General features: G+C 32.2%; 1 protein-coding gene across 4 annotated transcripts in view; it reads left to right on the forward strand.

Annotated features, from left to right (window-relative positions):
* LOC105154982 (uncharacterized) overlaps positions 1–25164 on the forward strand; it is a 116298-nt gene that overhangs the window by 54519 nt on the left and 36615 nt on the right. The window contains exons 4-5 of one of the 4 annotated variants that reach the window (XM_011070821.2): positions 2837–2908; positions 3249–10067. In XM_011070821.2, coding sequence (XP_011069123.1) covers positions 2837–2908; positions 3249–3304 — 128 coding nt within the window. In that variant the 3' untranslated portion in view covers positions 3305–10067. Of the gene's footprint in view, positions 1–2836; positions 10068–10693; positions 11585–25164 lie in introns of those variants that run through there. The other 3 variants (XM_011070822.2, XM_087412657.1, XM_011070820.2) reach the window with 3 other exon arrangements.

Raw genomic sequence — 25164 nt, forward strand, 5'->3', positions numbered from 1 at the left:
TTTATAGGATAGACAATTTTAATTTTTTCACGGTGAAAACTCGGAAAGGAAGCATTTTTCCAAAAAAATACGAGCGAGGAAAGTTGTGTGATTTTGAAGGAGAAGAAGTTTGTGACCTTAAATTTGAACTTGAAAGCATATTTTATTATATTATTATAATGTTTTGAAAAGCTCTCGAGGTATGCTACAAGAAAAATGTAATGAAAAGGGGGAGGTTCCATATGAAATTTTAAAGTTGACCTTCAAATGATCTTGAAATTTTTTTTTTTGATCTTTATAGAAAAACGGCAAAAGACAAAAATTGATTATTTTCTCTGAGAAGTCTCATAGAATCAACTTTTTAGTATTGCATTTTCTTATTGGCTACTATTTTTACCAACATGAAAAAATACGGTATCAAAAAATGTTGAAAGAATTCTGAAAAAATTCTCAAGATTTTGAAAAGAAAATAAACAATGAATAAAAACTTATTGAAAACCAATATTTAGTATATAATATCTTGTTAAAATTGCAAAATGATAGAGGACTTTTCGACTCACATTCAGTTTAGTCCGTTCTATCTACACACGAGCGCTTTGTCAAAACTTACCGGACACCCTGTATATATGTAAAAAGTATGTATAAAATGCGCGAATATTTTATCATTGATGTGTGCATATGCATGCGTGCGCGCTAATAAAAATATGCGTTGACCCAACTAGTAAGCTATCTCGACATGTATTACTAATATCATGAAGACGTGCGGTGTAATTTTTTCCATCGCATCGAGGCGGACGCCGTAAAGTTCGATTATCGATGCGAACTGGTACGCTTTGGCCGCCGCGGTTGTTTCCCGCAAGTTGTGCTTAAAGTCGCACGTATCCCGATGGGAAATTTGAATTTTGGCCAGTCTTCCTCTCATATACGTATATGTGTTTGTGTGATGTACACGCGCGCGTATGGATACATTGGTCCAAGGCGGCTGGGTCTCCTATGCGCAGGAATGGCTGTGGGAGCCAATATCACCGGGGTATGACTCCCGTGGGATCAACGCCGTACCGCTCTTTTCCACCCTTTCCTGTATTATTCGCGTCCGCGCGCAAGCGGCATCATCTGCGACGCAGGCATAGGCCGTACGCAGTATCTCCAAACTCGTTTCGCTCGATCGCCCAAAATCCCATGAAATTTCAATGCGAAATCTCTATTAAGATCCTGGCGGGTTATAGACGCGCAGATCTCGACGCCGGACTAGACGGAACGCGGCGAGATTGATGTAACCGCGAAGACATCTTCGTCAAATCTGAATCTTAACTCTTGTAAGTTGAGTTTTGTGAAGACGTACGAATCTTCTCATAGCAAGATCGCCATGAGTTCTCAAAACAAAATTCGACAAGTCTTCGAGGCATTTTTTTCCATAAATAACACTAAACAACAAATTTTAATCAACATTTTGTTTTTTAAAGTAATAAGTGTTTCTTATAGATTTACACTGAAAAAAGAATACGTTTTTAAAAAACTGCATCACTCTTTAATTTTTAAAAACTTCGCTTAGTATTTCTTACATAATAACGCTAATTCGTAATATATATATATTATATAATCAAACAAAATTTAAATATTTTTAAGGCGATGCTGGAGTGACGGCTGAACTTGATATCGATATTGACATCGATAGAACAGACTTTTTTAATTTTAAATAAAAAAAGTCAATAATAATAACAATTTAATTCATTTCCTATATTATTGTTCTGTCTCACTTAAACATATACATCTGTCTTATCTAACATATTGCAACGCCGTCTCCTGCAATATCGAGTACTTACTGCTAGACACAATTACTGCTTTGTTTATTATTCTGAGTTTTTACTATAAGGCGTACACGTAATTTGCAGATCAATATAAATCTCTCTTTTAATCTTTTAATCTTAATTTCATAAACTCAATATTGTTTATGCACGTAATACGTGCTACACTGTTCGTTTTGTCCATACGAACTATGGTGGAATTAATAAGATGAAACATTACGCATAATGGCGATAGCATTATTGGAAATAACCAATCAAATGTTTCTCAATATGCACTTTCCTGCTTATAATAGCACTGGAACAGTCAAACGTTATCTAAATTCACTTTCTTGCTACGCATCCAAAAGAATGCGCTTCACCTTATTAATTTCATCATAATACAAGCTATGAAATTTATATATATTAAGAAAACATTTACGTCAAATGATAGCTCTACGAATTGAAAAAATGTAAGTTTTAATTTTTTTTTAATTTTAGTATAAAGTCCATTGCAGCATCTTTTACCTTTGCTTATATTTTAATTCCTGTGAAAGAATTTTTTATTCCGTTCAGTCGGAAATTCGGAGATTTTTATCGATCTGCAATATCTCGATAATTTAATAATTACTCCAATATCCCTTTAAATATGAAAATAAATGTGATGTTATAACTTATTTTGTTTATAAATAATTTTAAATAATATGTTAAAACAATAAATTTATCGGCTATACTTAATATTAAAAAGTGACTTACAGTGATATCTATTTCTCAACATCTGAATAGTAATTCTTATGTATGTTACTCCGTAAAATAAAAAGAAAAAAATTGTATTATATATTATTTGAATTTGTAGAATTTTTTAAAAAATAAAGTCTGTGATTTCTCAATACCTGATGATAATGAAACTTTTTTTGACCTATTATTTTTTCAGCAGCTAAAAATACATGAACTGCATCACTATTTGATAACAAGAAACAGAAATCTTGTAAATCAATAATTTTTAATAATTTAAATTAATTAAGAAAGTTAGATGTAATTAGACTGTACTAATCATAACATGTTTAATGTTTCAGATTATTTGCAGGATGGCAGGTCAACTTCCGTCCAAGGCCCTGATCTAGAAAATCAGAATAGTCTTGATAGCGGTGAGTCATGTTTACTCGTTAAGTTTCAAATAGATATACGTAATGTGTCACATATTTGACAAGCAAGATTCTTATAATTTGATACTCTTACTTTGATTGAAACTTTCAATTTTAATTATCTTTTCGTAAAACGATTAAAGTCGCCTAGATCCGTATAAAGATGATTCTTAGACCTTAACAGGTGCCTTATCATGTGATAAAAAAGGGTTATTACTTTTTGCACTAGAGATTGCTTATTTGACTGGCAGGAAATTTGTAGATAAGATTTTCAAATGGCATGGCAGGTTAGAGACGGAAGGATTTAATTTAAGAAGACTTTACGAGAAACTTTGAATTACAGCATTCGAACGGTGTCTCGAACAGAGAAAGATTCCCGCTTCGACGTCGAAGGGATAAGTATAAAGTAGAATTGACCTCAGAGGGAAACCATCGCTTTTATGCTCGAAGGGCCCGAGAGTTGCCTCGAAACAACTTCGATGCATTTAGGTCGAAGTGTTTTCAGTATATCCAATTCTCTTTGCGAATATTTCAAGCAAGGTTGAAAGCTTCGGCGCAGAGATGCTCGAACCATTTTGTAACGATTTGAGAAAGTCAAAACGAATTTAATTTTCTCCCAAATAGCTGGAAATGTTTATTAGATCCTTCATTTCTTGTTTTATGTTACATATCGCTTGCTTACTTCAAAAGTGACGTACAATTAAAAAAATTAGGTACATTTCCCAGAAAAGGGGAAAAATATTTTAACTTGACAGAAAATTATTGACTAATCAAATAATATCGGCAAAACGAATTATATTCTTAATACGATTAAATGTTATTCTTGTTATTTTTATTTTACAATCCTTAAAAAAAGAACTTTTTGAATTGCGACAATTTTGACGATTTTTTAAAAATCACTCTTTTGAGTTGTAATGTTTTGACGATTTTTGTTGAAGTTAAATTAGTCGATTTTTGATGATTGATAATATTTACCTGTGTCTCATTTATAGTAATAATTTAAAAATCACGTTTTTTAAGTTATTTTGAAGTAAGGGAACGAATATTTTCAATGCAAAACGTAAATGCGCTAATGCGAAATTCTGGAGAAATCGGGTTTCCTTGCGGCTTAGTGGCGAATAGATAATGCTCTCAATCTCTCATCTCTCTCTCTCTCTCTCTCTCTCTCTCTCTCTCTCGGTCCGTGAGTCACAGATACATACAATGGCTCCCATGCATTCGACATATGCTCTCTGTAATTCGATTACCTTGTAACTGCCAAAGCTTTGGTAAGGGACTGAGAGATTGAGCCGACTTAAGTTGACTAATCTCTCGCTGGCTCCACAGCATGGGTAGACTAGTCCTCGATAGATAACTCCGTGAGGACCACAGACACACTACGCAAATAGATCTTTTGTTAAATTCAAAAGCGATCATTATTGAATAATTACAATATTTTTTGTCATTCATGAAGGAAACAGATTAAAATATTATTTTATTTTAAATTTCTCTTATCAGGAGACATGGTAGTGTCTCGGCGCTAAGCATAATGGCGCGAGACACTACCGGGCCTCCTTTTAAAATTTATATAAACATAAATCGAAACTTAGAATAATTGCAATTAATGCAGGAATAATTTTTATTTTGTTTAAATCTTTTACTTTGTAAATTATATTATTAGTAACAGTCCAAATTTGTAACTCAATCATATAATAATATGCGATATATATACTTTGTTGAGTATAGCGCGTAAAAATTTCATCACCCTATTTTTCATGTTAATAATAGATAGGAGTGTCTTCTATCAAGCTTATAATATCATCGAGAATCGTTTGACCCGTTAGCGAGAAAATTTTGCGGAAATGCCGACTCTTACTTCTCCGGAAATTCGCGAGACTTTGCAATGTCCGGCTCACCCAACCACCGAGCTCCCCGATGACTGCGCAATAATTGGAGGATTACCGCTTTCCTAATGGCTAACAGAGTTTCCGTGAATTCGACATACGCTTATATGCGCGGTTATTCGATTAGCACGGACTAACAGAGGAATCGAGCTTGAGTTTGAAACGAACTGGCGAGGTTGACCGGCCCTGGTTAACATCAAGGTTGGCAAAAGGGAGGTCGCTGACGAGAGTTGGGGTCGGTTGGATGGTCGGCCAGCTTGGCCGACGGCTAGCCGGCTAGCTAACGCACTCCTGGGAAGACGTAAATGTGTCCCTTTAGTGCCAGGCTGCCAGCTTCCGTTCTGCAATACGTCTACCAAAAGGGCTTGCTCGCTTCGTCTCACACACACACACATACACACACACACGCGCGCGCGCGCGCGCGCATACGCACGCACGTGCACGCGTTCTCTCTCTCTCTCTTTCTCTCTCTCTCTCTCTCGCATCGAATAATGTTTTAAAATTTATTGACGCACATTTTGCCGCAGGATTGTACGATCGTTTGCTTCCTCGAAACTGATCAAAGCGTCGTGGCTCTCATCAGGAAACTTCATTTGATAAAGCTCATTGACTATGAATGTGCCCGTAAAAGGATCCACGTATGCCGCTGTGTGATAATATTCAAATACACTTGAGAAACATAAACGATTTATGCAATTTATATAATCTACTTATTTCTACTTTTCTATTTCTACTTTTCTGAAGATACGATAGTGTTTCGGCGCTAAGGCCTGTTAGTCCGCAAACACAATAGAGTAGTAAGCCTTAAGAAATTGATCAATCATAGTTGAATGTGAGAAGAATAATCAACTATGACTGGTCAATTCCTTAAGACTTAAAGCTTACTATATTTCGGACTTACACAATAGGGCTTTAAACCGTAAGCCATAAGAAATTAACCAGTCATAGTCGATTATTTTTCTCATGTTCGCCTGTAATTGATCAATTTTTTACGGTTTATGATTTGCGACTCTATTGTATAATAGGCCTAAGCAAGCGAAGCATCATGGCGTAAGATACTACTGTTCTTTTACGCGAGTCAGCGAGTTACGCCAGATCGAAATAATCGGTAATAATCATCGCATTCAGCAGAATGTTTATTTTATTGTTGGAAGTTTTCTTCGCTGAGATAGATCTATTCCTTTAGATCTAAAATGATATTTAATTCAGCTCAAAGCGCTTACAAAATGTTAACTTCTGTTGAGAATATTATTGACATGATGGTCGTATTTATTTGTTTATGAGAAGTTAGGTGACTATTCAGTGAAAAATACATATTTGTGGCAACTATAAAGGTAACAACATATAATACAAATTTTATACGTACAACTAGGGCACGGTTTTATTTCAAATAAATTTATTTAAAATATACATTTAAAATAAAAAAATTAAACAGTTATTTATTATTTATTATTAAAAATAACTTCGTTAATTTTTATTTTTTATTTAAAATAAATATTATTTTAAATAAATTTTTGGAACTTATTTTTTATTTTAAATAAGTTGTATCAGTTTTTTATCGATTGTGAATTTTAAATAATTTTCTGGAACGTATTTTATATTTTTTATTTTAAATAAATTGTATCAGTTATGTGACCAATCCATCGGTAAAAGTGACAGTAAGTAATTAAATTATACTTATCATGATGTATTGCAGTATGGAATATGAGATATATTTACATGTGATCCATATGTTGATTTTCCATCTGGTTCGTGAAAGGTTAATATTAAATATTAATTATAGGTCCTGTAGCTATAAAAAAAAACTGAAATTTTATATTTAGAAATATATTTAGAAATGTATTCGTATATTCAAATAAACTCATTAAATATATACTCAAATAAAATCATTAAAATATTTTTTATTTAAATGCTACTTGAAACATTTATTTAAAATACATATTTGTTACTTTATATTTTAAATAAGTTTCCGAAATCTATTTTTTAAAATAAGAAATAGCTTTCGAAAAACTTATTTAAAGTAAAATACAAGTTATTTTGACATTTTAAATAAAAGTTATCCTATATTTTAAATAAATAAATGTATTTTCGGATCCTTTTTATATTTTATATTTTAAATAATTTCTTGTGATCTATTCCTTATTTAATATAATTTAATATTTAATATTTTAAATAAGTTTTATGGAACTTATTTTATATTTTTTATTTCAAATAAGTATCAGTGATTTTACCGACTTCTATGATTTTATATTTTAAATAAGTTTCTGAAACTTATTTTATATTTTTTATTTTGAGATGTTTGAAATCTGCAATCTCAAGCAGATGCTGTTTCGCAATCGTTTATACTCATTTCAATCCGAAATCTCCTATTTGCGAATTAAAAATATCTTCAGAAATAACGGTTAGCTCTTACTCCTATTTTAAAATTTCGGTTAATCACCCCCTTAAAGGTGTAAATAAAAGGAAAAAAAAGTATAAATAGGTACAAGTGATGCTGAATTAGATGATAATTTCTCTTTTTCGGAAACAATAATGTCTCAAAGTGAGGTGATAATAGTTTTTTAAAATTTAATTTTGAACACTTTGATCTTTTGAAAAATGAAAAAAAAGATGGTACAAACAAGTGCAAACCAAATTAATGTATTGTACGTTAAAATTTTTTTTTTTAATTGAGTGTTGAGTTTACATCGGTTTTTTTGTTGAGGTTACTAACATGTAGATTGAAAGTATATACTAATAAAGTCATTTTAAGGAGAAAAAACGTAAAATATTAACTTATTTTTTCAATGGTACAAATTAGTACAAATTCAATCCTGTTTATTTTTACTCTTGCGTTGTTTTCTTTATGGTCCTATACTAGTTTAAATACACTGAAAAAAAAAGATTGACTACTGCGGCAAATTAGATGGTAAAATATGGCACAGCATTTTTAGTTGCAGCAATCAATTTTTGGTTGCGTTTTGCCTATCGAAATTCTATACTGACATTGCGGATAGGCTAACGCAACCAAAAATTGACTGCTGCAATTAATTAAAAATGCTATGCTATATTTTACCATCTAATCTGCTGCATCAGCCAATCTTTTTTTATACTATAAACTTTATATATAGTAGATATATTTAGTTATATCAAAATGTGAAAACTATATCAGTTCTCGCAGCACTTGTTGCTTTAATTCAGTTTATAGTTACTCAAACGAATTTACTCATGTTAATTTTGTACTTATACGTATATCCATGGTTGGCAAGTAACGCGTTACTTATAACGTCTTTACTTTGTTGATCATTAGCTTGTTGTAACAATGATTTGATAATTACATTGTGATTTTTTTATAATGATGATGGTAACATCAGAGTTAGAAAAATCAATCGTTACTTGTAACTAAGAATGCACCGGATATCCGGAAAGTATCCAGTATCCGGTCTTATCCGGCACTTTTTTACTATTCGACCAGATAATTGGATCATTAGTATCTGAAAATATATTCGATTAAAATTTGATTTCAAATTGATTAATCATTAAATTGTTGATTTTTTTTATACAAATGCTAGAAATAAGTATGCATATTCATGGTAATATATATAATATGTTATACATTGTTGCAAAATTACAATTTTTTTCTCTATAGATTTCCTTTTTTTTTTTAAAAGACATTTTCCTGGAATCCGTTTGGATATCCGGAAAAGTCGGATATCCGACTCGAAGAAATTGCCTTCTCGGATATCCGAATCCGGTAATTTTACGATCCAATACATCCCTACTTGTAACAGATTAAAAAAGTATATTATTGAAAAAAATAACTTTTTCCATTAATTTGTAACGCGTTACTTTTTATTCACGTTACTTGCAATAAGTAACGTTACTCGTTACTTATTACTTTTTTCAGTAAGTAACGCTTAATGACAACAAGTTACTTTTCAAAGTGACTTTTTTAATTTCAGTATCACTTTAGCGTTTAGTTAGTTAGCGGTTACCGTCACAAAAAATTGCAACATTGTCAAATTGTTTACTGTAAAAAGTAACGGCAAGGTAACTGAAAACCGAAAATAACGTTGGCCAACCCTCCGTACATCAATATTTAATAAAATCATTATAAAATTATTTATTAGGAACACGCGCCTCAACTAGCAAAGAATTGAAATAAGTAATAAAGCCGCTGGAAAAAGTAATAAAGCTACTTCGCCAAAAGGATAATCTTACAAAGTCAAAACTCACGTATTCGGATCGTCTTGAATTAAAACGGAGTTGTTTCAACCCTTCGCAGCCGCACTTCTGAAGGTAGCTTATCATTGTGAGGAAAGAGAGAGAGAGAGAGAGAGAGAGAGAGAGAGAGAGAGAGAGAGAGAGAGAGAGAGAGAGAGAGAAAGAGTGTGTGTGTGTGTGTGTGTGTGTGTGTGTGTGTGTGTGTGTGTGTGTGTGTGTGTCACCCAACAACGGTAAGAGGCCGTCGTGGACAAGTTCGAGCTTTCTGTCCCGGCGGACATTCTCGGATTCGCAGAGATCCCAATCTCTTAGGCGGGTCGCATCTCTTTTCGGTTCCAGTCAGTCAGTCACTCGACCCCGTTCACCCTTCTCTGCTTCCTACACCCACCTCCGTAACCTCCCTTCCATTCTGTACTCTGGAGACCCATTGCAACTTTAAGCGCCTCGCATTACGGGCGTTCGACTCGTTTCTCTCGTTTCGGGCTTTGCTCGAGGCTACCTCTCCCTTCTTTCTTGTGTGCTCTTAATTTAGCCATCTACTACCCTTCTGACTTACCGGTTTGCCACCCCCTGAATTCATTTTAGATGTTTATCTCCAACGGGAGAAAATCGACTCAAAAACGGATTAATCTCGGACGATCTCTGGTACAAGTTTTGTTTGTTGAGATCGAATATCATATCTTAGATCATCACCAGTTTATCTGTGTACGATATCAGATTATTCTATTATAAATGAGAAATCTTCCAAGAAAAGGCTCCGCAATAATTATATGAAAAATTGAGTAAAATGAATTATATAATCTAGATTATAGTGTAGTAAACAAAAAAAATGTCCTAGACAAAACTCAATGATGAATAATTTTTGAACTATATATATATCAAAGGTGCTTATAGAATACATTTTACATCTTTGATATACCATAGGTAAAAAATTATCCATTATTGATTCTTGTGTAACATCTTTTATCATCACACCATAATCTATCTATACTACACATGAAAACTAACTCATTTCATTGGGACTCAATTTTATAATTAATGTGGAATCCTTTTTTAGATATGTTGTTGACGAAAAATTATATTCTAAAATTTTTTTTATCAAACTTCCAATAAAAATAGGTAATAGACACATTACTTAAGTAGAAAAAAATAGTTATGAACAGACGTTTCAGTGGTGGATGTAATATGTATTTTATTAATAGCTCTGATATCTTCATAATATATACATGTATATAATCAACGTTACTTAAATTAAGCCGGATATTATTTTAATAACAGTAGCCGGACAAATAATTGCGATTTTACTTGTTTCGTTAGCCGATCAATTATTGAAAGTCCGAAATGAGATAAATAATTAATAATTCACGAGTAAATGAATTACACAACGAATCGATTAATGGGCCTGCATACTTTAAATTGCAATTAGTCAATTGTAATTAATTCGTAATCAGTCAATGAAGCCCTTTTCAATCATACGGGACTTTGGAATGATAGGATTCGCATAACGCAAATGAATATCATAATTTCTCTTGCGTTCTCGCATTGGACGAGGTTGCATCGAGATTGAATAGCTTCGCTTGCCAAACCTTTGCATGTAACAACCTTTGCATGTAACAACCTCAGTTGACATGTTGAAAATTTAACTCGCGTCCGTCTTTGGACCCTAAGGAAGCTCCGAAGTTCATCGTTCATTATTCCGCAGGAGCATAACTTATCTTCGACTCGACATCCTTAAGAAGCTGGAATAAATGATGAGACGCTACAATTTCAGCATTCTTGTATTGTAATTTATTATATTATATTTATTATATTTGTATTATAATTAGAAGGTTTTAATTAAATTATGTTTGAATGGTTAGTTCAGGTGAATTTAACGATTCAACATTTTATATTAAAAATCAACAACTTTACCTCCATTAAAACTTAAGAATGTATTATATATATTTTTGAGACAATAAAAAAAATTACTGATTATTACATTTCAAAATAATACAGAACATTTATCGCTAATTGAGAACCTGGATGAAAAAATTATTTCTATAAAAGATAAAAGTATGTATAAAAAATAAAAGTATTCTAAATGTAATGAAGAAATGTAATTAAGAAATAATGATAAGAATCTCAATTTTGTTATAAATATTTCGAGTTTTAAGATTTATGTAAAATTTCATTACGAAGTAGAGAAAGATTAATTCTTCTATTATATAAATAAATAAAATCTATTTATTTGTTTATTTACAGAATAATTAATCTCTACCTAGCAATGAAATTTTACATAAATTGTCTTGAAAGTATTTATATAATAAAATTACGATTTTTGACATTGTTGTTTAAAATAATTTAATTTTCAATACTATAAATAAAGGAAATAAAAATGCATTAATAAAAATTTAACGTTATTCACACAACTTTCATATATATAGTTTAAAAATAAATCTTTCGCATAGAGGCAGAATGGACTAAACTAAGAAGAAAAGTTTACCATTTTGCAATTTTCTCAATAGTTAATAAGATATTAATTGCTATAAAAATTGCCGAAAATTGGTCTTCAATAATTTTTTATTCAAATACTATCAATTTTATAGAAAAACTGCAAGAGACAAAAATTGTTTATTTTCTTCTCATAGAGTTTTAAGAATTTTTAAAGAATTTTTCCAGAATTTTTTAATACCGTATTTTCTCATGTTGGTTTTAAATAAATGTTGTATTGGTTTTCAATTTACAACATTAAATATCTTGACATTATATCTCCCCCGAGTCAAGATTTTGTTGAAGTTAGAGATCTTATAAATATTTAGCAAAAGGGTTTTAATAAAATTAGTGGAGATAGTCATCTACTTTTTCCTTCTTTTCTGTTTTTTTCTCTCTTTTTCTGAAAATATACGAATAAGTCATAAAAGACATAAATGATGATCAAATCAAAAGACCGATCAACTTTGACCAAACTTTTTTTATGTATATATATATATATATATATATATATATATATATATATTATATATATATATATATATATATATATATATAATAGAATCTCTATTAGTGAAGTTCATTTAAACTAGATCAATTATTAATGTACAATATTATTGGTTGTTTCGAGGTGATTGAATTTTCAAACTATTTTTTTAAAATTATGTAAAGGAGGCATCAATCATTGTATAAAATAATTGTACGATATTTAGCATTAAAGGGAATCCTTAAGATTGACAGAAGAATTGTTGGCTTTAGTACACAATTTATTGGCGCAATACTGATTCAATATGTTCCCAACGTTTAAGCAATGTATCTCTAATGAACTAAGGAATGAAATTACAATATAATTATCGAATACATTTCGTCATTATTGAGAATGTTCTAAATCCTCCGCGATGACTCGTTGCCAATTGAAAATAATCTCATCTATAAAAACGTATAAAAATGACAATTAGTGAAATCGATGATTCGCAATGGACACTTTGCCGAATCCGCGTCATCCGCGGTACAGCACCGTTAACTGACAGCGTCGCAGGATGGAAATTGTGTCAGTCGCGCGAGCGCGGACGAATACGTTTATAATATCGATCGAGACGCGCATCGCGCGCGGCGATGATCGCGCCAGTTAATTTCGTCCGTTCACAGACGGAGATTCGCCGCCTGTCCGCCGGCGTGATACCCGGTGGTCGGTGCGACGGTTAGGTAATTAGCACGGACAGACGTGGACACGAACGAGCACTTTAAATGTCTGCCTCTACGGACAATGCTGTGTCGGCTTAACTCACTTATTATTTAATAAACTTTGGAAGTTTCACACGCGCGTGCATACATCATAGTCGGCGCCGGTGATCAGCCGAATCTGAAATACGACTCAGGTCGTCGCCCTCGACGGCATATCACATTTTAAACGTTTCATTTGAACTTCTGCGACCAGTTTTAATCGGATTATTTGATATCAGCGATCCTGTTGACATCAGCTTTTTATTTATCAATAAAAGAATTTGAACTTTCTGAGAGTTGATTATAAAATAAATGTTCTGCAGGTATCTGCTGTGAGAAATCTATCTTGATACATATATAAGTTAGATGTTGAGAGATTTATTTTTTAGAAGAAGATTAGGAAAACAACAGTATCAAAAAATATAATACAACTGTCGTTAATTTAAAAATAGGATAACAATTGTTGCTGTGCTCTCTATATTTGCAATTTGCATTTTACATGACTTATTTTAAATAATATGATTTCTTGTACGTTTTTTCATATACTAATAGCTATTTCTATAATTTATGAATAAATTAATATAGTTATCTTCAGATTTCTAAAGCTTTATCGACTGATGGTAGGATAGATTTCTCTTTGCAGTGTAAGACATCACCGCTGCAGCGTTACTTGACCGGCAAACTTTTGAGAAGTGTATGTATATATAAGAAATATTTTATATCTTCTGTTATATAAAAGAATTACTAACAACAAATCCTTTTTATTTGTAAATAAAATCTATAAATTATTTTTTAATAATTTTAATTTGATTACAATTTTAATTTTATTACAATTTTAATTTGATTACAATTTTATGTAATTATACACATCGTACATTAACTTAAGTATCTTTTGTCACGTATAAGAATAATTGCTAACAATTTTTTTCTCTTATTTAAATAAAATGTACAAGTCATTTTTTAAATAATTTTCACTAAAACTTTTATTTTCGCTTTATAAATTATGTACTATACAATTTTAAAAATCAATATAAGAAACCATTATATCGTAAAAAATTATCAGAATCAAAATTATATAATTTAAAATATAATAATATAATTGACAAATTGCCAATATTTTCAATTAAACTTTTCGTGATTCTAAGTGAAAGAACCATGTTCATTGTATCCTTTAAAGAATTAATACTTATATAGATAATATGTATGTATATAAACTTCAATTCAATATTAAACATTACTATCGACATAAAAAATTAAATCCAAATATGTTCTGGCGAAAATAAAAATCGGAGCGTAAATCAAATATAAGGAGAGAGTAACAGAAGTGCAAACGCCTCTTTACGTTTCGTTGTTTCAATTTTTGTTTGCTAAGAATGTTTACTGCTACCGTTACTCTCCCCTTACATTGACTTATGCTCCCATTTATGTATATTTTCATCAAGATATAATTGGAGATGTAATAATTACTGAATTGTGCCAATGTTTCTCGTCAAATTCTTTGTACGTTCATCGTTGCTCGAAGAGAAAGGGTCATTAGGCACGCTCGTTGCACTTCTAGAGGATTAACACTTGTGTTTCACGCCCTCTTCCTTCCGCTCAGGCTTTCATAGCTTCCGCGCTTGGCGCTAATAAAATAATAAATACACATCGTTGCAAGAAAGAGAAGAGGAAGTGTCAGGAGGATTTGAGAGGGCGGAAAGAGGCGACGCGCATTTTACACCTGCAAGGTAGAAGACCGACGCCTTCTTCTACTTCTTTTCTTCTTTTTCTTCTTCTTCTTCTTCCTCATCCTCTTTTGCGTCTCGTTTCCCTTCCTTTCCCCACCAGGTTTGCCTTTTACACCCCCTTACAATACCTCAGCGTGCATTACATACAACTCGGTTATTTCTCCAGGGAGTTTTCTCACGTGAATGCCGCGAGAGCACGCACATTTGCGCGCGCGTCGACACCAAATCCACGTGTATATATTCACGCACACCGATCCGCACAGGATCTCAGTGGATCGCGAAGCGAAAGGATGCGAGACGAGAGAGGAAGCCTGCAGGAATCTCGCACAGAAATTTTGTTCGCCGCCGCGAGATTAGCTTTTGGGAATTATTAATTTTCGAGGGAAGCCGCAACGTCCTTGTTAGAAATGCGCGATAAAAAAAGATTAATGAGGTTGTACAAACACATAGGCAGGTGCAAATTGCCTGATATTATCGCAAGTTCATTCCGGTGTTTGAAATACGCTTGTCGAATTATAAGAGCGCGATTCACGGTAATCTAAATTGAGAATGGATTATTATACTGTGGTGAAGAATCAATCGCTTAATAAATATGAATTTACATTTAACTAAATAGTTATACTAATCTAATAAAATCATCACGTTTTCTTCAAGATCGAAAATATATAAATAAAGATTTATATAACAGAATTATATAAAGGTGCCAAAGGGTTTGCGGATTATTGCTTCTGACAGCTTTGAAATAAATATCCTTAGAAGTATTATATAAAGAATTATAAGGGAAAAGTTAAATACCGACGATCATTTATCAATGTATGTTTATGAAAGTGTTTATTTAAAAGATATTATCTTCAACTGCAATAATTAATATTTAGAGAAAAGTTGCCTATATCTCTTAACGTTTAAACAAAATTTTAACAAAAGTAAAGAGATCAGAATATTTCTGTACTTACATTAAACTTTGGTTCATTGAAAATAAAGCAAAACGATACTTTTACGAAAATAAACATTAAATTATTATTTAAATTAGATTTTTAAAAAAGTAGCTTTTGATACGATTTGGTGACCGGGTCGTTAAATTGTACCACTGGATTGCTAAATCGTACTTCTAGCAAACAAGCTGGTGTTATTTTTTATCATTTTGACATCAAAATAACATCTTTAATGTCAAAATAACGACAAATAACATCAGCTTGTTCATTGAGAAGTGAATAAAATTAATTTTAAAACTCATTTATTAATATATTTATTTTTAATTTCAAACTGAGTACAATTCACGTATAGCAAGAATAAGTCTTAGTTTTGAGTGGAAACGCGTTGAATGAGCCTAATTTCATTAAAATCGAAGGTGAAGTAGTGGTCTAAATAAATACTGACTAAAATACGTATACATAGCATTGCATTAAGTTGATGTGACAAATTTCCCCTAACCTCAATAGTCGTCAACTTTAATGTTTAATATCTCGCTTTGCAGTCCCGCATTTTTTTCGGTCAGATTTTTTCATTTTGTGCAAAATCGCATCGAATGAGTCTAATTTCATCGAAATCGGAGATGAAATAATTTTTCTGGATAATTACCATCAAAGTAATATATTAAAATTTTGGAATCCTTATATTCTTCAAAGTTTTTGTATTATAGGTTTTTAAATAATTCTTCGCATTCGATGCTAATCAAACATAACCTAACAATGTGTATATGCTGCGAAGAGATAATGGGACCTCGCTTCTGAAAGTCATACCGGTCGCGATACAATATAAAGCCCAGCGACAATCCAATAAGAAATGATAATAAAATCGATATCGAATCGACATCGATTTGATGTCGATTTCATTATCATTTCTCATTGGCAAGTGCGATTTACTCAACTCTCTCTATTTTTACAAATTTACAATAGTAACATAATTTACAAATATTTTATTAATTTGATGCTATACTCAAAAAGAGTTTAAATATTAATTATAATCCTGTAGTACACTATAATTAAATTATCCATTTTGTACTGATAACACCTTGGGTAAAATGTACAAAACTTAGATTAGACACCGAATAAAATCAATTTTGGCATTCGTAAATAGACGGCTTGAAGAAAAAACAAAAATGACAGTTCTTAAGCCATGTTACTAGCATCCTCATCATAGCATTATAGTGTCATCATTTTTAAAAAAGAATATTTGTTTAGAAAATACAATGAGGTACGATATAATCGTTGGTACGACTTAACCAACTCCACCTTATGTATTATTAATATGAATTATAATTTTAAACAAAAATAGAATCTAATTTCGCATGACAGTCAATAATTTCAAAAGACAAGCCTTTTTTTTATTTAAAGTTAATTAAGTTTTTAGTTAATTATAGTTGTTGATGATATATGAAGGTTAATTATTGTAGTTTAAAAAACCTTTATTAAATTTTTCTCTTAAAATATTCGTAGTTTCTTCATTCTTCCTTCAAAATTAATCTTTTCTTACTTCTTTCAAAAAAATCTTAAAATTCTTTTTATCATTCAAAAATTTTCAATTATTTCACATGGTTTCTTGTTTCATACATATTTTCTGATTCCCTGTTTAATCTAAATTCCATTATTTTTGGATCGATGTATCGATATTCCTCATTCGAATTTCGCAGCGATGGCATCCCCCATGTGCCACAGCGTCCATGTTATTGGGGATGTGTTAGTAGCGGTTCCTTACGAAGGAATGACAGGGTGGCAAAGGCGGTGGTTGCAGGACAGTGTGGCGATTCCTCCACTCTTTTTACTCTCTTCTTCACACACACACACGCGCGTGCGCGTGTGCGCGATACCCACGGGAATTTAGGCGAAAACTTTTGCCAGGCCGCCCGAAGGTGACGGAATTCTTACGACGCTGGAAAAGTTTGAGCCGGGCAACTCAGCAACGTACTTTACCGCTCGGCGATTCCGCGTTATCGCCCAGCTTCGACAACGCTTATCGTTCCGTTGCTTCGCCGAGAGAATGCTAGAAACCAGCACCAGATCGAGTGAGCACGTTGATGCAGTTTGCTTATTCGCTTTAATTCTGAATCAGTAATATGAAATATAATAAGATAAAATGTAACCTGTAATCTTCTTTATAACATTGTCCAAATATCGCTGACATTATTCCTATAATATACTTCATGGAATAAAAGTAGTAAGAACATATTAATCTGCGATAAACTTTGATTTTAATGATAAAGATTCCTTTTTTAAAAGAATATATCAAAGAGAGATAAAATGTAGTTTGAAAAATCTACAAACATTTCTAAAGGAATTATCACATTTTTCTCATTATTACTTCATGTATATGTAAGTAAAGTTAAATCTTATATTAGCTGTACAAATAAGTTTCCGCCATTTTTAATAAAAAATTAAGCATTTATTGTGAAAGAACGATACATAATGTTTTATTGATGTAAGTCAAAATGTAAGTGCAAGTTCTTTTTATGTTTGGCACGAATCTTCATTCAATAATGCTTCCAATTCCGCGTCTTCGTACACTTTCGGCCTTCCGCTACGTTCTTTGTCTTCGACGTCAAATTCACCGTTCTTAAATTTTTGAAACCATTCACGACAACTTCTCTCACTTAAGGCAGCCTTACCATATGCTTCTACAAGCAATCGATGAGCCTCAGCTGCAGATTTCTTCAAATTAAAGAAGTAAATCAAAAGTTCTCGCAAATGACGCTTATTCGGCTCAAAACTCGGCATTTTCGCACAAAAAAAAATATATGATGCTGATACAAAATCGCTAGTATTTCAAAGTTATGTTGTTGACAGATGTCCAACCTTACATAATGTTTTACATCAGATAATTTTAACCATAGCTTGCTAGTGGCGCCGTCTTTTGTCAAACGGCGGAAACTTATTTGTACACCTAATATATACATATCCGCTATGATAAGTGATGTCACATAGTGCACGCGCCGAAAGCAAGTGAGAAGGAACGCTTCGCTCAACGCATCGCGGCTCGAATTGGACAGCGGCACGAAGACCTAATGAACGGCAGCATTTCGGAATCGCATGCTGAGCTGCCGTGCGTAGCAGGACAACGAGCATAGCACCATTAAATTAATCCGGGCGAAGCTGAGTGCCCGGTAATCATCATTAACTCAACCTGGGCGTTCGCCGAATTATTATGTTTTCCACTCTGGCTTCCGTTTATGATAATGCTTCCGATGCTCGCTGCATGTTTTCGTCTTATGGCATATAAGACAATCGTCTACACTGAGAAAAAAGATATAGTAACAAAGAAAGAGAGTTATTCACAAATGGCTGATTATCATTGGATTATTTTGTTAAAATAATAAAATATAATATTTTTTTGTTAGATGAACAAAATTTTTTTATTTAACACTATAAAGGATCTCTCACTAATCTTATATGAAATTGAGTCCCGATTTTCTCACATATTATAGCTTATGACTTATTAAACAAAACATATATATAAGTTTTAGCGCAAAAAAATGGACAGTTTTTGTGTTCGATTCACTTACAATGACGCTGACATCTCATCATAAAATACTCAGTAATTTCTAAACGACTAAATGACCTAAAATGGATAAAATTATAGTGTTTTGAAAAGGCCTTAACAAGGACTATAAGAAAAAATGGAGAGTCTTACTTAAAAAATCCGAGTTGAATTTGCCCTACCTTGGCGACGTCAAAATCAAACTGATGAAACCAGCGGCTAGGCCTTTTTAAACTTCATAACTTTTATCTAAAATATTTTTTTATAAAACTTATAGTTTTTCAGATATTTTGCCGCCTCGGAACATTTTATGTTCCTTATATGATTATATATGGTTCCACATATAATTATATACAGGGTTGGCCATATTCGAAGGAAAGATGTTTTTTTTTTCAATCATGGGAAACGTCGTTACTCGATCTAACATCTCTTTCCCATGATTGAAAAAAAAAACATCTTTCCGTCGAATATGACCAACCCTGTACTATTATATATAATGTCCAAAGTATGTATAAGACGGTACTTTGTTACAGAATATGTAATGTAATTCCCGGGATCTGAATGATGAAAATAACTTAAATAATTGTGAGAAATAATTAATTTTTTATTAAGTAATATAATTGCCTATCGCATACGTACGCATGAACACACATGCGCGCGCGCGCGCGAAATCCTATCACGTCCATTTCTCTGGATTATGCTAAGAGTAGGGAATTACACTACATATTCTAACAAAGTATCATCTTATACATATGTACATACCTTGGACATTATACATGATAGTATGTAATTATATGTCGGATATAATTACATATGATTATATAAAATGTTCCGAGACGACAAAATATCTGGAAAACTATAAGTTTTATAAAAAAATGTTTTAGATAAAAATTGTAGAATTTAAAAAGGCCTAGCCGCTGGGTTCATCAGTTTGATTTTTGATAGGGTTAAATTAGGTCGCCAAGATAGGACAAAGTCAATTTGGAATTTCTAAGTGAGATCTCCCACTTTTTCTTTCATTTTCTTATAGTCCTTGAGATTTTTTTCAAAATATTATAATTTTATCCATTTTAGATCAGCCGTTTAGAAGTTATTGAATATTTTATGGTGAGATGTCAACAACTGTAGGTAAATCGAACACGAAAACTGTTCATTTTTTTTTGCACTAAAACTTATAGGTTTTGTTTTACAGGTTTTTGTTTAGCAAGTCATAAGCTATAATATACGAGAAAACTATTTGATTTCACCAAGATTCAATTTCATATAGGATTAGTGGGGTTCTTTATTTGGTTACTTATGTTTTGTAAATAACAATGTGAAATTTGATTGCCATTACAAAATAAGTATTCTTTTAGTAATTTCAACAAAATAATCCACTATGGTAGAGCAAGGAGCATTTCGCGGAGCTGTCAGAGATGGCGCGTCTTTTCGTATGAGAAATTCTACCTGTATAAAGCCGGGACGATTAGAGACTAATCTCGTGGATTTCTCGGTTCTCGCCACACCATGATCAATCATGGTAACTAGTTTTTCAGAGCGTTTAGAGATTAGTAATTTCAATTGCTCTAAATCTATATATATATATATATATATATATATATATATATATATATATCTTTGTTAAGCTAAGGAAATTAAAAAACCCCAAACATAATTTTACTCTATAGAAAGTGAGAGATATATATTATTCTTATGTAATCGTTTGATTCCGATAACGAAATGTTCTATTTCTAACTACAAAAGATCTATAAACATACAAAATAATTTTGTACCATTAAATTATTAGTTCATTTAATAAATTCAATAAATTAATATTGTCGTGATAATCAACAGTTTGATTGATATCATATATCATATACATCAACAAATGGTTTTTGTATTAGTAACAAAACTTTAGTTATTGATACAAAACGTTTCTCTCGGTGTACTTGCAAAATTAATTTGTTTGAAAATCATTCCGATTTACAATAATAATATTATTCATATAATACATATTTCATGAAAAATGCCCTTTGCAGAAATAGGAAGTTTCATATTTTTTAAGTCTCAATTGAAGTGATATTTTTTGCAATAAATTCTTTACAGTGTTTTAAGGATGCTTAACACCTGTATTTTATTAATTCGGAAGGAGATACCTGATTTTCTTTTTATATAAACGATTATTTCGACTGTTTTTTCTCAATTAAAATTACTATTACGAAGACAATAAGTTTTTAGAAAAACATAGTAAAACACATTTTTTTGATCGATTCATTTTTATTTCTCAACATAGTCTCCTTTCAGCTCGATACACTTGATCCAACGATTCTCCAACTATTTCAAACCGTCCGAATAATATGATTTGTCCAACCCTTCAAAATAAGCCTCTGTTTCGGCGATGAGCTGCTCTCTGATGGTGAATCTCTTTTCTCTGAACTTTCTTCAGGTTTGGAAACAGGAGATAGTCGCAGGGGCTAAATCTGGCGAATATGCTGGATGGGGAAGCAATTCGTAGCGGAATTCCTTGAATTTGGCCATCGGTGCCGGACACGTGTGAACCCGTGCATTGTCTTGATGGAAGAGCACTGTCTTCTTCGCCAAATGGGGACGTTTTTTCTTTAAAATGTTGTTGAAATGGCCAATAAGGCTACATAGTAATTGCCATTGATCGTTTGCTTCGACGGAAGGTAATCGATATGAATTATCCCAAGAAACTGTGCATCACCTTTCCGGCCAACTTCACGGTCTTTGTCTTCTTCGGAGCTGGTTCACTTGGTGAAGTCCATTGTTTTGACTGTTCCTTTGTCTCGTGTAAAGTAATGGATCCATGTTTCGTCCACAGTAATGAATTGACACAGAAATTCATCTGGATTACGTTGAAACATCTCCAAACATCGTTTTGAAATCATCACACGGCTTATAGTCCATAGTAAACAAACGCGGCACTCATCTTGCCGATAGCTTTTTCATACCCAATTGTTCGCAAAATTGAAATCACTGTGCCATGTGATATGCCTGTGGTCTCAATAAGCTCGCGCACTTTCACTCGTAGATCAGTCAAAACAATATCGTGGACTTTGACTCGATGATTTCTAGCGTAGCATCAATCCTCAATTGGACGTCCCGAACGAGGTGCATCACATGTAGGTGTACAACGTTTAAATTCATTCACCCAATTGTACACAGTCGCAAATGCTGGTGCAGATGTGCTATAAACATTATCCAACTTGGCTTTGATTTTTTTCGGCGTTAACCTTTCATATGTAAATGTTTGATCACTGCACGAAACTCGTTTTTTTCCAATTTGCAAAAAATACAAAGGTTGTTCGCTTTAATCATCTATAGAAATGAAATCACGAATTCCGCTCAAAATTTGATAATAATCAGCTGAAAGATGCTACTTGTCAAAAAGTAATGTAACATGACACTGCGAGTGTCCTCTGACAGATTTTCTAAGAACTTATTGACTTGCCCTGATATTAATCTTTTCATTACGTTGCCGCGACTATCATTCCTCTGTATAGAGGAGCCAGCCGTGTATACATACTTTGCATAGATGCTGAAGAATGTGATAGATAATTATGTGGTTAAAGTGAAATGTGCGCGTAATCTTATACAATTCTGAGTATTAAATAAAAACCTATCTTAAAGAAAATTAATTATTTCTTTAATTATAGAAGACGTTAGTAAAAGTAAGTAACTGTTTTAAGTATAAAAATTTTTAATGCGCAAGTAATACGATATAAATCAAGTGATGCGATAGCGGCGCGATGCCAAGTAAGAAAAAAAGATTGATCGAATGGGCCATCTAATGTGAATGTCACTACGTAAACAAATCGCGCCGCTACCAGGCTTATCCAGAATTCTTTCGTCAAAACTTATTTCGGTTAAAATATCTCAGAAACTAAAACTATAATAAAAAAAATATAATGATTTTATTATATATTCAAAGTACGAATTTTTCGATTGCGACTAGTTCGATTAAAATTGATATAACTCAATCCTGTGAGATTTCTTAACTATGAAAAAGATCGTTTACCTTATTTTCCAAGTTTCAGACTCACATGTGCACACACAGATCATTCAAGAGGTTTTTTTTCATAATGATTTCATAATGATTTCATAATGTCTACGGCAAAGATATCTGTTATAAATATTATGTAAAAATTCGTAAAAATATATAAAACTAAATGTGTGTATATAATAAATAAAATATATTATAAATAATATTATATAAGAGTAAAAATATATATAAGTCTGTGAATGAAATATTATATGAATAAAGATATGTAAAAATATCTGTTAATAATATATCAAACTTACTGAAAATATATGAAAATATTTTTAAACGTGTGTAAATAATTGTCAACAATTTTAATAATTTTATTTATTTAATCGAATAAATTAATAAAATATTTATTTAAATATTATATTTCAATATTATTTATTTATGTATTAAAATAATATAATATAATATTTAAGTTAAACCTACGGATAAAAGAACACCAACGAGACGTCAGACTGAAACACGTCACACAGTCGGCACTATCAGAACATAACGTCGAAACAGGACATCAAATACTGTTTGACCAAGCAACCACGATAACCAACACCACATCATATTTCCCAAGAAAATACAGAGAAGCCATAAAAATACAAAAACACCCTAACAATCTAAATAGGGATAATGGCTATAACATAAGTAAGATATGGAAGACCATCCTCCCGACCAGCAAAGACCGATCAAGATTCCACTATCTGTCTCCCCCATCACTCTAACCCCCCCCTCCACCACCAAAAAACTCCTACCTCAACAAGTAGCGTAACATAAAAAGGAAGGACCTGAAGGAACAGCTCAGTATCAGGCTGCTCCTCGCCCTGATGAAGACTGCAAGGCCCACGAAACGTTGGCACATCAAGAATGGACCAAGACATGGAGAAAACCCGCGAAGCACAGATTAGTTATAATATAATATTTATTATATAAATGATATATTTACATTTTAATTAATATTTATTAAATAAAATTAATTTTATTTATTTTAACAATTTTAGTAAATCAAAGCCTTAGACGGTTTAGTTGGATCTTAAATGCTTCTATGATTCTGAGTGAATTATATACTACTATGTGTTTTTTTGAAACGCGCGTTTGAGCGACGACGGCGGCAGAAGCGGTGACAACAGGAGGAACATCGGCAGCGGCAGTACGTGGAGGAGCGTTGGCGGTAGCAGGATATAGAATTCGTGATGAAATATTGGCGGTAGCAGGAACCAGTAGAGAAGCATTGGCGACAGTAGAACATTGAGGAGCATCATGATAGTAGAAAGTGGAACCATAGAGAAGTATTGGCGCACAATGGGTGAGCCAGAACTTATTCTAGCCGGCCAAAAGAAAAAAAATAGATTGTCGTATTTTTTTATGTATAAGATTAAATTAACTTTTAATACAATAGAAGTATGTAGTATAAACTATAAACATAATTTTTAAAAAATCTTTAAAAATATTTGAAATAACTAGGATCAAATTTTCATTATGTAGTCATATGGCGAATCGTTCTTATAAGTGTGTCCAAGATACAATTTAATTTTTTATAAACAACATTATATTCAATAAACGATTTTCTTCGAAAGTAGTAATTATTTCCTCTCATATTAATTAATCCATTTATTGTAAAGTTTTATAGTTGTTGCTCAAACTTGAAATGTGTTTATGCTCATCATATTAGAATCAATTTCATATCAAATAAAAAATGTACTATCGAATACTATCATACTTTCATTCACAAGAAGAATATATGTATTAGAACTTTCGTGCATAGCAAGAATGCGCACTTTTCCAGCACTGGAAATATGACTTTTTATCCATGGTATATCCATCGATAGTAATAGCAATACCAATGCAGACATTTTTATTTTAATTAATAAGAATGTCTGTATTGGTTCTGTTACTACGATGAATACACATATGTCACAAATAAAGAGCTATATTTCCAGAAGCGGTGAAAAGCACACATTCTTATTATGCACAAAAATTTTAATACGTATACTCTTCTTGTGGAAAAAAATACAAGATGATTTCGATGGTACATTTTTTTATTTGACATGAAATGCTAATGTGATGAACATAAACACATTTCAAGTTCTTTGTTCTGGGTGTTTTATACATATCTGGAGACACTGGTAATGTCTCGGCGCTAAGCATGGCGCGAGACACGGACGTACCTCCTTTACGCAAGCCGAGTTGCGTCAGATCGAGGTCATCGGATCTCAATAACGGCTGCCCCGATCGAGTCTTTAAGTACTT

The sequence above is a fragment of the Acromyrmex echinatior genome, chromosome 13 (genome assembly GCF_024713525.1).
Source record: "Acromyrmex echinatior isolate Ae372 chromosome 13, ASM2471352v2, whole genome shotgun sequence".
Lineage (NCBI taxonomy): Eukaryota > Metazoa > Arthropoda > Insecta > Hymenoptera > Formicidae > Acromyrmex > Acromyrmex echinatior.